Source organism: Barbus barbus, assembly GCF_936440315.1.
Source record: "Barbus barbus genome assembly, chromosome: 25".
Taxonomy (NCBI): domain Eukaryota; kingdom Metazoa; phylum Chordata; class Actinopteri; order Cypriniformes; family Cyprinidae; genus Barbus; species Barbus barbus.
This window is the reverse complement of record NC_136753.1, coordinates 732,848-751,721: the sequence shown is the minus strand read 5'-3', so window position 1 is coordinate 751,721 and position 18,874 is coordinate 732,848. Positions and strand designations below refer to the sequence as shown.

Sequence of the window (18,874 nt, the reverse complement as noted above, 5' to 3'; positions counted from 1 at the left end):
GCGTGGGAGTTCGGCGGGATGTTAAATGCAGTTTGCGGGAGATTGCCGTCGCCGTCTGTGGCTCACCCAAGCCCGCCGTTTGCCTGAGATCGACGCTGCCGTCCACGGCTCCATCAAGCCCACCGTTCGCAGGAAAGCACCGCTGCCATCTGTTGCTCACCCAAGCCCGCTGTTGACTCAAGCCCATTGGCCGTCGCTGACTCCAGCAAGTCCCGTGGATACAGTCCACTTCACGGCCAGGAGTGCTGTTCCATGTTCCCAGGAGTCATGGTTTTTAAGTCTTCTTGTGCCATACTAACATTTTAATCATACCTTGTCATGTCGGTCTTGTCCACGGAGACTCATCGGGGACAGGCAGCTCCTCTTGTAGTGGCTACGGAGTCCATTCGCAGCCACCTGCCCCTCCTGTCGCTGAAGTGGAGGCGGTTGCTGAGGGACCCTGGGAGGGCCCGGCTGGAGTGGCCGGGCCAAGTGCACCAAGGCCATGGCCGCAAGGACCATCTGCCATGGCTTCCTGAGCTCCCTGCACCGCCATGGCCGATCTGTCTGTTCCGCTCTGGAGGTCCCTGTCCGTGTGTTACATGCATAATATGGAGTTATGCATAGAAATCATTAGTTGCTCATAAGTCCTTTTAAGATAATTTTTGGTGCATATGGAAAAGACAGTCTCTGAAGTTTTGTGTAGAGTAAAAAGACATGTTCTGTAGACAAAGGAATTTCAGTCTGGTCTGTGTCTTCTATGTGTGGGGGAAATGTCAATCTAAGGAAGCTCGTGATTTCTATCGTGTAACACATGTGATGGCCATCTCTTTGACCATCAGTCTTGGTTACTTGCCCCTAAATTTGACTCCTTCCTGAGTTGGAATTATCAATAAGTGTTCCTTTTGTTTCACTGTTGCAAGCTGCTCACTGACAGAGTTGGTTGGTTTGCTTCCTTCAGACTAGTGGGAGCTAGGGATCTGATTTACAACATCCTGTTGCCTTGGGGCCTCTTTGGAATTTCAGCTCCTCATGTTTCAATGTTCTGATCGAATCTTAAATTTGTCTGATTCGGTCTCTGATATTCTACAATGTCTGTCACGAATCTGGTCTATGAACTTCCGTTTACTCACCAACAGAGGTCACTCCTCCATCACATTGACCTTCACACCACACAGACTGTTACATATTACCCTGGACTGCATTTCCCATCATTCATTGCACTAAGTACACACAGCTGTCTCAATCACACGCTCACACCTGAGAACCATCTCACAATCACACACCCTTTATAAACCATGGACTTGTTTTCAAAGATCATCGTGTATTGTTATGTGTATAGCACTCCCCTAGTGTTAGCTGCCTTACCGAACCATTCTATGTTTTCTGTTAAGTTCCTGTATGGTTCTGTGTTTATTACTCTCCTAGTTTTAGCTGCGATATGGAACCTGTTTCTTGTTTTCTAGTCTGTGTTTCCTGGATTTACCCTTGTCTCACCGTTCGGACTCTGTTTGTACATTATCTGGACTATCGCTCATGTTCCTGGATTACCCCTGTTGTCAAACCCTCTGGATTATGCTCGCCGATCAAAGACCCACGCTTGCCCTTTGGATTATTCTTGTATCTTGTCTGTGCCATACCTGTTTGCCGATGTTTTTTGACCACGTCTTCGTTTAATAAAGCTTGCAAATGGATCTGCACGTCTCACGTCTCATTCGCTCCGTTACAATGTCCATTGTTTTTATGGGGGGAGCTTTATTTCAGTTTTATTTTATAATATTTTGGATGTATAATATTTTTCAGTATTTGTGAACATGAATGATCTGTACTGTTTTTTGGCAGCTGTTGTACAATATTATTTCATGGCGTGAGGTCGAAAGTAATTGCAACACTAGTTAAGATGCAAATAAATTGTGCGACTGAATTGAACATTGTAAAGGCATGCATTACAAATGTGGTTGTGTTTCAGTTAATTTTGGAAAGTTGTAAAGAGTGCAGCAGATTCAGTGTGAAGTCAGACTTGCAGCTCATGCTGAAGTCCAGTTATGACTAAATGCAGATGAATGTTATCATGCAAACTTGGCGGCATCTGGAGAGACAGACACGATTAATGGACTTCAGATAAAATGCATCAATGAGTCAAAAGCTCCTGCATTACAAGACAATAAAACCTGTTCAGCAAACATTTGCAGAGACAGTTGTGTGTAAAACACGGTAAATGATCTTCTAAATGATCTTCATACACATTCTAAACAAATACTAGCATTGCATCACAGAAACCATCCTCAGTTTGACGAGTTTCTCTTCTTAAGTCTTTGTGGAAGACTGGAGATTTCCTGTGAAGAGCAGAGCAGCAGGCTGAGTAACGAATTAAAGTTAATCAGGATTCATTCAGAGAGTGAAAAGAGACTCAAATAAAGTGTTCAAGTCATCTCAGGGACTCTCAGGTTTAATGAATCTTCTAAACACACTCTGAAGGACAAACGCCCCTCAACAAACAGGACACGTTTTCCCACGAGGGGCTCAGTTTAAGGTTTAATGAATAACTCAATCCAGTGCAAAGTACGAATGACTGTTTCACGGTTCTCATATCAAAAGACGCTTTGATGAAAGTTTAACACTAAGTTCATAGTTTTACTGCACTGAACACATTCCTACTACTTTTGAACCAGATAAAATATCACTACACTGTCAACATAAAAAAAAGTAATAAAAAAAAATACTAATTTAATATTTAAAACGTTGGAAAATTCAAACTGAATATCTATTTGTTATACTTTAATGATGTAATGCCTAACTTCAATTTATTTTTTTATTTTGACATATTTATGTTTATTTCTACAAAATATTATAGATTTTGTTTTCCGGCTAATTATTGGTTATCGGCCATAACACAAAAGTAATGATTGGCTTATCTGAATCAGACTGAATTTGAGTAATAATTGAATACGTTTTTAGTTTTACATTTTCCTTTTTAATTTTAAAGTTTTAATAATTTTATTGTGTTAGTCATTTTAATTTTGCATTGTTTTATTGTTCCTGATATTGTTTCTATATTTGTAATATTTCTAATTTTTATGTTTGTATTTGTTCATTTTTAGTTTCAGATTTAGTTATCAAGTTAAACTAAATTAAAACAAGTATTGCAGAATCATTAAGATACTATTGCAGTTTTGAATTACTTTGAATATTTTTTATATCAGTAAATAGTAACCCATTTGAACAGAATTATTTGTTTGATGAACAAAGACTAATTTCAACATGCATGTTAAGTCTACTTTTTAACTGGTCCAAACAAACTCTTGTTATAAAATATATAACAGTAATTCAGAATTTTTGACACAAAATTCTTTGAACTCCCGCTGATGTGAAGAAAAAACATTTATTAGCTATTTTGCAAATAACTGCATATAAATGTGATTTGTCTGTAATGGACACTGATGCCCTCGTCATGTTAACGAGCAGCTTCACAGAGCAACAGTGGCTAATAAAAACATTTCAGACTTCATGTGGCACCAGTCGTCAGTGTTGGGCTCCGCTGGTGTTCAGTGCTGATCCCAGAGCAGTGATAAAGCGGTGAACATCAGTGAAGGAGTTGTAGAGCGGCACCGGTGCGACACGCAGCACGTTGGGCTCTCTCATGTCACACTGAAACAGCAGACACACAACACACACTTACACACACACAGCCTCGACAGGTCTATGGAATCACATCTCTAAAAGGCAGTTTTGATTGTTTAATGGGCAGATCTCATGATAATGGTGTGAGTTTAAGGAATAGTTCACCCAGAATCATCATTCTGTCATCATTTACTCACCATCACGTCATTTCAAACTCATAAGACATTGTTGAGAGACACAAGTCCCTCACAACTAAAACTTTCAAGATCCAGAAATGTAATAAAAGCATCATAAAACAAATCCATATGAGGAACAGATCGAATCAAATTTTTGAAAATTTGAAATCAATAATTTTGACCCATACAATGTATTTTTGGCTATTGCTATAAATATACCCCAGCGCCTTAAGACTGGTTTTGTGGTCCAGGGTCACATATACATTAATAGAGTAAGTACACATATGCATGATGGGTGAGAACCAATCAGTATGTAGTACGATGGTAGTCGGTATGTTGTATGTGCGTGAGAATCCATATGTGATCAACACAACACTTGTCTCTACACAAGACTTGGATTAAACCGCTCAGTTCTGATGGATTAGTTTTATGAGACCTTTATGACCTTTTTGGATCTTCAAAGTTTTGGTTACCTGGACTTTCAATGGATTTATTAAAAGTATCTAATTTGTGTTTCAAAGATGAATGAAAGTCATAGTGGTTTGGAACGACATGAGGGAGAATAAAGGTCTTTGCACTCTGTGTCTGAAATTTTTGCATGTTAAAAAATAAACATGCAAGATTTTCTGCGTTTTTCGCATCCATAGCAAGCATTTTGACACACTGTGCAAGGTTTCTGTGCGTGACGATGATGAATATGAAAAAACATGAGAAAATTTTGGATGCAGTGTGCTATACTTTAAATGACAACAGAATGTTCACAAAAATAAAACGGTACATACGGCGACTCCTCTCTTCTCCAGCTCCTGAAACACGGCTCTGATTGGACAAGAGAAGCACAGAGACAGCTGACAGCCTCTCTGCTCGGGGTCAGAGGGTGTGATGATGTGAACCCAGGGTTTGTTGGGGTCTGATGGGTCTTTGCTGTAGTAATGTTTGATCAGATACTCCAGATACCCCGTCAGCAGCACAGACTTCCTCCTCAGATCCTTCATACTCGTCCGGTTAAAAATCTGGACACCAGAAACTCAGTGCGTCAACACAGAAAAAAGAATGAGACAATATATTCACCTATATAAATTAAGATTCAAAATTTAAAGCTGCAGTCCGTAACTTTGTCGCCATCTCTGTTTGAAACCTGCAATTGCAGTTATTTGAGCAATTATCTTCTTTACGTGGGTTGTGCTCCGGCTCGGCTCCAGCGCGGATGGATCTAATGTTTTGAGGAGTATGTGTGGCTGTCAGTCACCGCACCGGTGTGGATATTCACTGTACTTCGGGAATAACAGATTGTACGTCTTGGAAGTATGAAGCAAATAATTATTTTCACCGGATGTTGTTATTATTATTATTATTATACTTTCTTTTCAAATGATTAATGTTAATAACACCAGCATGTGTATATAGTGTGTATTAGCATGTAGATTTCAATACACTCTAATCTCTAATCGTCATACCATTCGAATTTTATATAAAGAAATTATTTTAACCCAAAAAGCTAATTATTCTTCATTAGAACTGGTTTTCTTTAAAATACAAATCTTGTGTAATCCCACGTAGGCTATCTGTAATCAGATGCACATTTAAAACTGGAATATAATTTAATTTCAGTCACATGTGTTTCATAAACACATAATCCTTTCTGGATTACAATCCTGCATCAAAACGATAGGTTTAATTATTTTAGCTGCTGTGAGAAAAGGCTATAAACGATCCGCTACCTGCAGCATCCTCACATGCGATATAGCTACTAACCGGGATGCCTTTTTTATGTTTACAGACATAAAGTAATGATGCGGCAGTATGCTCCAATTTCCCGCAAATTCCTACCAGTGCCACTCGAATTATAAAACATCATTATAAGTTTAGCATTGTGAACCAGGCTAAAGTAAGGCGATAGTTTTGAACACTGGCTGGTTATGTACTTGCTCAAATTTATTTTGGAGCATTTTTAACCAAAAAAAGTTACAGACTGCAGCTTTAAAATTCAATATGTTAGTATGTTGCACGATGGTTGTTAGTATGTTGTACGAAGGTTTTCAGTATGTTGTACAAAGGTTGTCGGTATGTTGTAAGAAGGTTGATAATATGTTGTATAATGGTTGTCAGTGCATTGTCAGTATGTTGTATGATGGTTGTCAGTAAGTTATTGTCAGTAAGTCGATAGTTGTCGGTATGTCATTAGATGGTTTTCAGTGTGTTGTATGATGGTTGTCAGTATGTTTTTATGAGTGCTGTGTGATGTCTGACCTCTAGACTGGCCTGCAGTGGACACACCAGTAAAATGGGCTGATTGGACAGACGGAATCCATTAATACCAGACAGAAGCTCCATTTCTGCAGAAATATTCAAGTCATCCATGAACATTCAAGTATTTCTTTTTTTATATTAGTATGATTTTATTTATTTTTTAAATATTGCAGATATACTGGGACTGATGTCAGCAGAGAGCAGGCTGTGAGCTCCCACAATCCCACAAAACTTACAGCGATCATCATAATGTTTGTGTCAGTGACTGATATTCCAACAGGATTCTCATACCGTTGTTCATGAGGAATCTTGTCTTCAGGTTGTGTCCCCACCAGCCCGTCAGACTGACTCACACACACACACACACACACACACTGCATGAGCGTCTCATGAGCTTTATTTCATCTGTAAGAGTGTGTGTGTGATACTCACGTGGGTTTGACGCTGTGAGCGTGTTTCTCGTGTATATAAGCTCCAGCCAAACCACCGGCCCCTGAGTTCACATACTGAATAAAACACACACTAAATACCACTAACACTGATGCACCATATATTCAACACTAATACAATAAATATAAAACAACAATAAATAAAAATGAATTAATGAATATGACACAACACAGACACTGACCTTATAAGAGCACCAGCACGCAAAATCCACATTCCAGTCGTGAAGTCTCAGTTCTGCGTTTCCTACAGCATGTGCACAGTCAAACCCTACCAAACACCCCTGAACACACACAAATACGCACATGCTGTGTGAAACATTTGAAGATCAGTAATTGTTGTTTTCCTGTTTATTACTGTGTAGCTGCTTTAAAACAATCTGTTCTTTGCATGAAGCGCTATAGAAATTAATGTGACATGACTTGACATTCTGAAACTAGGATTAAGGCATATGTGTGTGTAAAAAAATGCTGGGTTGTTTCAAGCCAACTTTCAGTCAAATATGGACTAACCAAACTTTTGGGTTAAAAATGTAATTAAAAAAAATTACAGGGTTAGTCCATTTCACCCAAATTTGGGTTGAAACAAGTCAGCATTTTTTTTGAGTGCATATGTGAGCCTTTTTTCTAAGCAATAATAATAATAATATGATAATAAAAATGTTAAATTAATAAAAATGACCATTATAGTAGAAGTATTTTTCCAATTTACATTTCCCTATATGCATGTACAAAATCTATTTCAAAAAATAAATTTTTAATATTTTGAGCCACAAACCTTTTTTTTTTTTTTTTTTTTGTCTATTGTGTGGTGATGTTTATTTCTTTGTAAATGTGTCCTTTGCTGCCTATCTTGACCAGGACTTAACCCGGTAGAAGAGATATTGTATCTCAATGGGACCTTCCTGGTTAAATAAATAAATGAAAAACAAACAAAAGCAACTAACCCTGCAAACTTTGCATAAAATTGTTTGAAATATTGTTTATTTTAGTACTCATTTCAGTGATTAAATGAACTACTCATCCTGTGAAGCATCGCTAAGGATGTTGTCAATTCTCAAATGTTATTTACAAGATGAATTACTCTCTTTAAAATGCAATTTCAAAATTTTCAGACATATAGGTACATCTCAAAAAATTTGAATCTTGTGAAAAACTGCATTTTATTTCAAAAAGTGAAACTTTCATATATATTTCAAATATTTCAAAAGTTTTTTTTGTTTTAATTTTGATGATTAGAGCTTACAGCCCATGAAAGTCAAAATCCAGTATCTCAAAATATTAGAATATTTATATTTGAGGTGTATTAAACGACCATCCCTACACTATAAATTCAGGGTATCTCTTGTTCTTTGAAACCACAATAATGGGGAAGACTGCTGACTTGGCAATGGTCCAGAAGACAATCATTGACGCCCTCCACAAAGAGGGTAAGTCACAGAGGGTCATTACTGAAAGCTGTGGCTGTTCACAGAGTGCTGTATCAAAGCATATTAAATACAAAGTTGACTGGAAGGAAGAAATTGGGTAGGAATAGGTGCACAAGCAACAGGGATGACCGCAAGCTTGAGAATACTGTCAAGCAAAGCTGATTCAAACACTTGTGAGAGCTTCAGAAGGAGTGGACTGAAGCTGGAGTCAGTGCATCAAGAGTCTCCACGCTCAGACGTCTTCAGGAAAAGAGCTACCAAGCCACTTCTGAACCAGAGACAACGTCAGAAGCATCTTACCTGGGCTGTGGAGAAAAAGAACTGGACTGTTGCTCAGTGCTCCAAAGTCCTCTTTCAGATAGATATAAATTTTGCATTTAATTTGGAAATCAATATCTGGAGTCTGTAGGAAGACTGGAGAGGCACAGAACCCAAGCTGCTTGAAGTCCAGTGTGAAGTTTCCACAGTCAGAGATGATTTGAGGTGCCGTGACGTCAAATCCAGAGTCAATGCAGCCGTCTACCAGGAGATTTTGTAGCACTTTATGCTTCCATCTGCTGACAAGCTTTATGGAGATGCTGATTTCCTTTTCCAGCAGGACTTTAGCACCTGCACACACTGCCAAAACCACTTCCAAGTGGTTTGCTGACCATGACATAACTGTGCTTGATTGGCCAGCCAACATGCCTGACCTGAAGCCCATATGAAATCTATGGGATATTTTCAAGAGAAAGATGAGAAACAGTCAATCCAACAATCCAGACGAGCTGAAGACTCAATAGTGCCTCAGCAGAGCCACAGACTGATCGCTTCCATGCTGTTCCTCACTGATGCTGGAGTTTGTGCTAAAGGAGCCCCGACCAAGTATTGAGTGCATAAATCCACATACTTTAAAGAACTTGAACTTTTCTACTTTGCAAATCTTTTTTTGATTGATCTTAGGATATATTCTAATATTTTGAGATACTGGATTTTGACTTGCATGAGCTATAAGCTCTAATCATCAAAGTTAAAACAAAAAAACTTTTGAAATATCTTACTTTACATGTAATGATTCTAAAATATATATGAAAGTTTCACTTTTTGAAATAAGTTACAAAAAAATGCAGTTTTTCACGATATTCAAATTTTTTGAGATGTACCTGTACAGATATACAAGTAGTTTGAGAAGATGGAGAGGTCAAACGTCTTATGCATATATTAATCAATTACATCAATCAAAATTAGGGTTGCAAAGGGGCAAATCATTTCCAGTAAATTTCCTGAAACTTTCCAAAAATGTAAAAAAAATTCAGAAAGTTTCCAAAAAAAAAAATCTTGAATTTTTCCATAAACTTATCGGAAATTGTCAACTTAAATGCCACACTAACCCCAATATGAGTGAACAGTCCTTATTGAGACTGTTCATGGTAACAGCAACTACTGATTGGTGGGTCTCTTTTTTGGCATTATTGATTAGTTATTATTATCATTATTATTATTATTTTTATTGAAGTTGAAATCACGCTCATATGCATCTCGACAGAAGCAAATACAGTAGTCAACATTAGAAGTGTATAAAAAAAAAGTTAGTCCTAAAACAAGAACGCATTTTGGTTTTAGGATTAAGGACAACTTTAAAGAAAGTTTTTGATCCACTTCAAATGTTGACCACTGTATCATCACTTAATCTCTGATGACATTTCATTGGCATGTAAAGTGAGTGATCGTTTGACCTTGGAGTGTCCAGCTCTAGTAATGGCCTCCATGTCGAACAGCTGACCGGTGTAATACTGAACGCCGCTGAGCATGACCAGAGCGATGGCGTCACCCTCCCGCTCGATGACCGACACCATGTCCTCCGTCCTGATGGTGTCTTCACCCTGAAACAGCCAATCAACACGCTCACAGAGCACTTCCTGTCTGTGTGATGTCATACTGAGAGGAAGTGATGTCATTACCTGTCTGGGTTTAATGATCAGCATGCTGTCGGTCACATCCAGTCCTCTCAGCTGGATCTGAGATTCAATGGCGTACTGCACATTCACACAAACACAGCCATGTTTTTAATGCAAACCTATGTTCACAATAACGTTAACATTAGTTTAGGGGTACATACGTGATCTGATGGAAAGGCTTTATCTTCTAGAAGGATCTTATAGCGTTTTGGAGTCGGTTTGTAGAAGGAAAGCTGAGAGGATAAAAAAAGAAGAATATTTTAAAAATCAGTGTGCAGAGAACAATTTTGCAAATGTTTTTGTGATTGTTTTTACCATCAGAAGATGCAGATTGACTGTCAGTCCATTCATCAGAGCCACTTCCTCAGGTTTAGCACCTATTTAAAGATTCAAACACAAATACACACGTCAATAAAAGCAGTCTGGCTAAATCAGGATCTCTGGGATTAAATGTGGGGGTAAAGTCCTCTCTTTACCCTGTTTACCTTAGATGAACCTCCCACATGCTATCTACAGACAGACGTATGGCTTCTCTCTGTGTTTGCATCCCATAGAGATATACAAAGCAAATGTTCCCCATGAACCTCATTTATCAGCTATATTCTCAAACTGGATGAGACTGTGTACGGTCAAACTGAAATCAATAACAAACTCTTAGTTAAGAAGCTCTTAATTACCAACGATCTTTGCCATCAGCTCCTCCAGGGTCTCCTCAGCCCAGGCCCAAGGTCGCGACCCCTTCAAATGGCCATGGACACCGCTGGAAACAACATGTGATTAATGTCACTGCAGTATGGGATTTCCATTTCATTGCATTTATATAGCACAAATAAACACAACAGGAGATGACCACTGTGCTTCCTTCAAAGCTTTTCTGTTGTTTTATCTAATTAATTCTTAACAGTGCTTGTCATTGCAAATAAATAAACAAATAAATAATATTTATTTAAAAAAAAAATGTAGCAATTTTAATGGAAAAAGAAAAAACATGTTTCAGTAACGAACCTGTTCACCAGTTACCTTAGAGTGAAAAATCATATTTTTGGAAGTTAAGATAATTTTCTGGTGTGAAAATAAAAAATAAAATAAAATAAATATAGAAAACAAGCTTCTAATAATCAAAATGTATAGGATAATACAGATACCAAAATGCCATCCTAAAACCTGAAATATACATAGAAAATGAAATAAATAATAAAAACTAATTAAAATTAACTTATGATTTAGAATAGAAATATGTTTCAGCAAAACAAAAGGAAAATATTTTCCTAATAAGCAACATGTTTAGAAAAATACATTCACCAAAATTATATATGAAATATTAAATAAAATATATAATAAATTATATAAATTTCAATTCAAATTACATTATGATATAAGAAAAAAACAAATATAGAAATTAAGCTTTTAAAAAGCAGAATAAAACAAGACAAATACAGTCACCAAAATGACATCCTAAAGCCTGAAACATTTTCACAGTATTGTTTATTTGCTATTGATGTAATATTTTTCTGAAACTGATTCAGCATTTATCAGCTGCTAAATCAAGACAGGCGACTCACATTTTGGCCCATTTCTCCAGCTCCTCATCGATGTATTTTTTGGTGTTTTTCGGCTGGAGACCCAGTGAATTCCCAGCTAAATAAACACAGTCTTCAGACCCGTCCACAAGTGACAAATCCGCTAAAAACAGAAGAGAAATCATGAGAAATCAGATGATGTATGAATCTGAGCAAACACTCCATCATGCTGATATAATCTGAGTCATATGTCAGGCTGTGATATATGTCGGGTCATAAAGCGTCACTCACACGGAGGTAGGTCTGATATTTTGGGGATGAGGAACTCCTGGCGCAGGAGCCGCAGCTCGTCATGTCGGTCCAGATGTTCTGCCACGCAGCGAGACGTGGGGCTGCAGCCGAGCTCCTGAGAGACCCTCGTGATCGTCTGCTGGACGCTCTCCATCATCAACACCAGACTCAGAGCAACAGAGCTTCACAGACCTGCAGGAATCTCCAGTAGAGACCCAGAAGTAACTCTGCACTTTGACCCCTGAGCAAACACATCAGACCTGAGCTAATGATTTCTAGAGGTCTGCATCATTTCCTGATTTCCACTCGCCCCTCTGTCTCTCAGGAGGCTTTATAACACACACACACACACACTTCCTGGTGTTTCAGTTCATGATGAAATCATTGAGTTCTTCCTCAACGCATGGAGTCACTTCTGCTTTCAGAGTGAATCTAATCACGTGTAACGTGACCCTCGCTGGACCTCAGACTGCTTTGTGTTGTTCTGTCTGATGCCTGATCAGAAATCCTAGCTGTAACCATGAATGAATGGATGTCTTTTGCTTTGGGCCTACAGTACAGTCACACTGACGTCTGCTACGAACAGCTGAATTAAAGATATTCAGTTATTTTATGGTTCTGCTGCCTGCAATTCAAATTAGATATATTTTATATACTGTACAAGATGAATGCAGATAACCGTAATGAATAAAAATATATGCAAATAGAGATTTATGAAGCATGTTGTTACTGTGAATATTGACAATACAGTTTAGTTCGTACTTCACGTTGTACTTTTTAAATTGTTCGTGATCAGAAAAAACAACTGAGAGCCATTAACTGGTTACACTTTATCTTACAGTACATGCACTTACCTGTACTTACAGTGTACTTACCTAAGAAAGTCCTGGATAATACTGTTAGAATTACGGTAGCACTTTATTTTACAGTCATGTTAATCATGTACATACTATGTTCTTATTATAGTAATTACAATAATTAGGTAAAAACTAGGTACTTAGCCTGAAACTACCCCTAAACCTAACCCTACCCCATGTAGCTACAGTACCTTATATTGAAAGTACATTCTTAGGTAGGTACACTGAGAGTACATGTACTGTAAAATAAAGTGCAACGAGCATTCATTACCATAAGAAGTGCTACCCATTAATTCTTTGTGGAAGCTGAAATATAAAAAAGTATAAGCAAACGTTACAAATGTAAATGTTTCTGGAAATGAAGTTTCATATTCAAATGGTTCCCTTTGAATGCACTGCAAAAAAAATATATATTTTCTTCCTCTGTATTTTTGTCTTTTTTCCCCCAGTAAATATAATGCAACGTTATATTGCATTATATCTTTTGTCTAGAATGTCACACTCATTCGCTTCATTTTAATTCAACACACATTCTGTAATAATCCATCAGCAATTAAATCCCAAAATGACACAAATCTACACTGTAAAAGTTAAGTCAACTTAAAATTTTAAGGCAACCAGCTTCAGCAGAGTTGAGTTTCCTAAACTTGTTGTTTTAAGTTTATACAACAAAAGATGAGAATCTCTTTTGTTGTATAAAGAGAACTCAAAAATCTGCTGAAGCTGGTTGCCTTAATTTTAAATTGACTTAACTTTTCTTTTTTTTTCCTTTTTTTTTTACAGTGTAGTGGTCATGTCTTAAAGGCACAGTACATACACGTGATCCACATGAGCGTGATCCTCATACATACGTGTCTGTCAGACATTCAGTCTGATGATGATGATGATGATGATGAGTCGATTCTTTCAGCTGAATCAATCACACTGAGCTCGTACAGATCCTGAGACTTCTTCATATCCTGAGCGCTGCTGTTCTGTGTGAAATATTTCATTACGCCCGGCTGAATGATCAATTCGCGTGACTGACCGTGAGAAAACACATTCACTGAACATCCTCTACAATCAAACAACCGGCTCACAGAAATCACAACTATACTGACAACAGAAGATGTGACTGCAAAGACCACCGAATCAACAATCAGGGAAGTGTATCAGATTTTCATCATCTAATAATGTTTTTGTCCTCACTGGTTCATTTTGAATGGCTCTGCAATGTGACAAATGAAATTGGAAATGCACATGCAATTAATATTTAGTATATCTCAGATATAATTAGAGATGGAGTATGACACATCCATCTGTGTAAGCTCATCCCAGCCTTGGTTGTGAAAGGCTATTGGCTCCTGTGTCTCCTGACCGACTGCATCATGCTATGGGACGGAGTATGCTTTTGAATGAGATGTGAGCGCTTTAACTGAGCGGGATCATTTTCAGCGATTAAAACCTTATGTTTTACTCTCTTCTTCACATAAAGATATTGTGAGGCTTCAGAAGACTTGGAATGCAACACGACTATGCTTTTATACTGCTTGTTTATGGTCATTTTTTTCAAGAAATACCTGTGACTTATATTTATATTTGCCTATTTCGTGTTTTATATTGTTCAGAAGCGGGTAGGTTTAGGGTGAGGGTGGGATTAGGTGCTCCAATGAAAGTATACATTTATATAAAATTATTTCTATTTTTTACAAATGCATGCAAACCATTAAATTAAGATAAACAACTGAAAACAATGGAGGACCCTGCACGTCGAAAAGTGACGCTAACGGGGTCCTGACCAAGATTCAATATGTGACGAGTCGGGAGTGAGAATGTGTTGGATTGGCTCAGACTCACCACTCTGCTCCTATTGGCTGGAGTGTCTGGACCCGCCTCCTGGGTTTATAATGAGGGCCGGCAGGTGAACGAGACACACAGCTGCGGCTCCACCAACTCAAGAAGATGGTGAGTGACATCACTTCCTTTCACTGGCTCTCTATTCTATTCTATTCTATTCTATTCTATTCTATTGTATTGTATTCTGTAAGTGTCACAGTTGCTCAGAGTGTTTGTGATCTGCAGTGACACTGAGCTGTTCGTTGTGTTGAATCAACAGCATGAACTGATCAAATCATTGTTTCCTCTGAAGAATCTCACCGCAGCAACACTGTGATTGCAAAATGACATGTTAAATGAATTAGGAAATTATTATTCAGTTGAATTATTATATTATTAAGAAATAGCATAAAATAACCCAGAATGAGCTTAAATTTAAAGACTTAGTATGACTTACTAATTAACCTGAAAAATAAATCTGTAATTTGGAAATAACAGCACATTTTAATATCATGATTTCAAGGCATAGAAAACAGCCACAAAACACTTTAAATATATGCTTTTTCCCACACATACAAAAAACTGCTGTGATGTGCGAGATTTCAGAAGAGATTTCATAAGATTTAGCAGCACTCAAACTTCTCTTTTAAAGAGAAACATCTGATCATCATCACAGTGACACATGCTCATCTGCATTATTATATACATATATTACAGCCATCTAAACTATAAAATAACATCTTGAAGTATAGGAATTATAAGCAGGATGCAAATCAAAATGATATTTGAGTTTATTGAAAGTCTCCAGCATTCACCTCACACCGTATCTATCTTTCAGGTCTGTATGTCGTCTCGTGTTAGATCATTGTTTGCTCACTGGGTCTTCCTGTTCACCTCTTTATGACTTTATTATCAGCGGTTTATCATTAACATTGGGTTTGGCCGCTCAGATAACACATTCTGTCCAACAACTGTTCCTCTTATCCACAGAATCGCAGGTTAAACAGTAATTTGACAGATACATCGTCAATGAAGTATAAAAGACCATCTGTGTCCATGTCATGTTATATCAATTATATTGTCATTTCAAACTGCAAAAATGTGAAAGACCAACGCACCTGAGTCTGATGTGTGGAATTGTTCATGGCGTTTTCCTCCATCTCTCTCAGGTGTTCACCATAAAGGACATGAGCTTTAAGGCCGGGATGGAGATGAAGGTCACTGGAAAGACTAAACCAGGCTGTGAAGCGTGCGTACATCCACTTTTCAACCTTGAGAAAATTATATTTTAGTAACCCTTCAGTATTTTCACACCTTGATATGTTCAGTCTGTTTTAAATCTGTTTGTGTGGTACATAAAACATCCCAAATCAGCCACAAAATCAGGAACAGACAAAAGATGTTCAGCTTACTAGATTTTGTCGTGTTTTTAAATATACTGTATGTATATAGTTATTTATCATTGAGACACTCAGTCTCCTCTTTAGCAGGTAAAAGGTATGCTCTGTAGGGTTTGAGTCTGGAGATTGACTTGGCCAGTCTAAAACCTTCCACTTCTTGCCCCTGATGAACTCCTTTGTTGTTTTGGAAGTGTGTTTGGGGTCATTATCTTGCTGCATGATGAAGGATCTCCCAATAAGTTTGGTTGCATCTTTCTTTGATTTTGCATTTCTTTCTTTGCAAATTGGCAGACAAAATGTTTCTGTAGACCTCTGAGTTCATTTTGCTGCTGCCATCATGCGTTACATCCTCAATGAAGATTAATGAGCCTGTCCCAGAAGAAGCCATGCAAGCCCAAGCCATGACATTACCTCCACTGTGTTTCACAAATGAGCTTGTGTGTTGGGATCATGAGCAGATCCTTTCTTTCTCCAAACTTTAGCCTTTCCGTCACTTTGGTAAAGGTTCATCTTTGTCTCATCAGTCCATACAACTTTGTCCCAGAATTTTTGAGGCTCATCTCTGTACTTTTTGGCAAATTACAGCCTGGCCTTCTTATTCTTGAGTGGTTTGCATCTTCTGGTGTAGCCTCTGTACTTGTGATCATGAAGTCCTCTGCGAACAGTAGATTGTGATCCCTTCACTCCTGCCCTCTGGAGGTTGTTGCTGATCTCACTTACAGTTGTTTCAGGGTCTTTCCTGACAGCTCTCACAATGTTTCTGTCATCAACTGCAGTTGTTTTCCTTGGTCTACCTGTTCGATGTCTGTTACTCAGCACACCAGTGGCTTCTTTCTTCTTCAGGACATTCCAAATGGTTGAAATGGCTATATGGCCAATGTGTGTGCAATGGCTCTGATTGATTTTCCTTCTCTCAGCTTCACAATTGCTTGTTTTTCACCCATAGACAGCTCTCTGGTTTGCATGTTGGTTACACCTCAGTTTGAACAGGCAAAACCCAAATCTGAAACTGAGCGTAGACCTTCAGTGCCAATTATTGTTTGAATAATCATTGTGATAGGACACACCTGGGCAACAAAACACACCTGTCAGTCACATGTTCCAATACTTTTGCTCACATGAAAAATGGGTGGGTTCAAACAAAAGGTGATGTCTTTTTGATATTGTGATATTTTGCATCTGAACTCTATATATATATTGTACAATTGCATGTAGTTAATTGCATATAGATTGTATGCAGCTTACAGTGTTATAATTACACTGACAGTGTTAACGTCTTGTGCAGTGCAGTTTAATCAATAAGATTACTAAATATGAATTGTCTTTTAAAGCCCAACTGAGCAAACCAAAGGTGGCAACAGTGGCATGAAACCACTTTTATATATTATGCATATAAATGTCTCAAAGCGTCCGTCTCTGTCCTCAGGTTCTCCATCAACATCGGTCACGACGCCGACGCAATCGCTCTTCACTTCAACCCTCGCTTTAGCAGCAACGTCATCGTATGCAACTCCAACCAGGGCGGATGGGGAGCCGAACATCAAGAACCCTGTTTCCCTTTCCAACAGGGCGAAGAGTTCAAGGTGAGCGTTGGTGACCTCTGACCTTTGACCTCATCCACGTCACAAACAAATCCAGCAGCACAGTATTTGATTCATGAGCAATCAAACAAATTTAACAATCACGCGCTCTCTTTCTTTGACCTTTTTATGCTTCACAATATGCTTTACTCTCATATTTCTGGATTCCTGACATTTAAAAAGTCTAAATCTTGCATCCACACACTTTGCTGTTGTCCTTTGCATGAAACTTCATCTGAAGCAGCATAGTGTCAAACCTCAGTTGGGCCTTTATCTGTGTTCTTTGACCAGTTCTCCAGTGATTCCTGTATCTGGGTTAGTTGCTCAGCTTTAGTCTTTTGACAGATTACAGTAACTCCTGTCACAATGAGTCATAAAGCATCACCCTTTGCACATATTAACCACTCAAGCAATAAACCGCCCACTGCTCAGAGGTTTGAGGAGGAATTGTGCTGCAATCACTCGCTCACTTACAACAGCTTCTCATGTACTCTGTCCTGAAATTCACATTTATAAATGTCACTGCATTAGATCACAAGTGTCATGACATTTACTACAAATAGGCTAAATTTTTTCTTGCAATTCAGTTTATCTCACAATTTTGAGGGGGGAAAGTCAGAAAGGCACGATATAAATTCAGAGTTGCAAAATAAAAAGTTGCAATTACCTTTTTACATTTTTTTGTTGTTTATCCCGTGGCAGAATTCTGAGAAAAACTGTGAGAATTGTGAGGCATAAATTTAGAATTATTTTTCTCACAATTCCACTAGCAATTCTCTTTTTTCCCCGACCATGAAATAAAAAGTTGCAGCTTTTTATCTCACAAAAGAGCTTATATCTTGTAATTCTGTCATTTTCAAAATTCTGAGAAATTAACTCAGAATTGTGGAAAATAAATCAAATTTTTGCCTTGAAATTGAGAAACAAACTTTTTCACTTTTTTTTTTCTCTCAATTGTGATATTATATTCCCCCCCGTCCAAAGACTTCATGCAAACATTCAGATGTTTGTAGCTGATGGAGTGTGTAAATCTGACCGTGTCTCTCCTCCAACAGCTGACCATCAGCTTCAACAACGACACCTTCTACATCAAGCTCCCAGAGGGCACCATGATGAGCTTCCCAAACCGCTTCGGTGATGACGTCTTCAAACACGTGCACGTGATGGGAGACGTGAAGATCAACAGCATTAAAGTCAACTGAGCAGGACAGTGATGTTCTCCTGTGGTTCCTTGTGTGTCAGAACTCACTCCACTTAATGTACCAAAGAGTGTCAAATAAATCCACTGACAGAATGTGAACGGACTCGCTGTTGTGTTCTTGGGGTTTGAGAAGGTTCTCCTTCAGTGATGATAAAGCTAAAGTATTAATATACAGTCAGAAATTAAGTGCAGCGTTTGGAAAAACTACTTTTAAATTCTAAATAGCTGGTAGTTTAGGAAATTACAAATTCATACTTAATTTAGAAGGTATTCATTTTGAAATTAATTGTTTTTATAATTAATTGTTTACAGTAACTGTCTAAAATAACAAATTCAATGAGAGAAAGAATAAAAAAAAAAACTGAGAGAGA

The 18,874-nt window shown here is 38.0% G+C and overlaps 2 protein-coding genes across 2 annotated transcripts; one reads left to right on the top strand and one right to left on the bottom strand.

Moving 5' to 3' along the window:
* Positions 1 to 3,342: 3,342 nt before the first annotated feature.
* On the bottom strand, positions 3,343 to 12,094 carry kynu (kynureninase). The gene is made up of 13 exons (XM_079376633.1): positions 11,651 to 12,094; positions 11,402 to 11,522; positions 10,517 to 10,599; positions 10,155 to 10,216; positions 10,001 to 10,072; positions 9,843 to 9,917; positions 9,618 to 9,764; positions 6,658 to 6,756; positions 6,459 to 6,532; positions 6,318 to 6,370; positions 6,027 to 6,112; positions 4,559 to 4,789; positions 3,343 to 3,627 (listed from the first exon to the last, which is right to left on the bottom strand). Exons 1-13 carry the CDS (start codon positions 11,805 to 11,807, stop codon positions 3,502 to 3,504), a joined length of 1,386 nt encoding a protein of 461 aa, XP_079232759.1. The 5' UTR covers positions 11,808 to 12,094; the 3' UTR covers positions 3,343 to 3,501.
* Positions 12,095 to 14,424: 2,330 nt separating this feature from the next.
* On the top strand, positions 14,425 to 18,618 carry LOC306844870 (galectin-2-like). Its single transcript, XM_079377290.1, has 4 exons — positions 14,425 to 14,451; positions 15,492 to 15,571; positions 17,149 to 17,305; positions 18,358 to 18,618. The coding sequence occupies exons 1-4, from the start codon at positions 14,449 to 14,451 to the stop codon at positions 18,502 to 18,504; spliced, it is 387 nt and encodes a 128-aa protein (XP_079233416.1). The 5' UTR covers positions 14,425 to 14,448; the 3' UTR covers positions 18,505 to 18,618.
* The last annotated feature ends 256 nt before the right edge of the window (positions 18,619 to 18,874 follow it).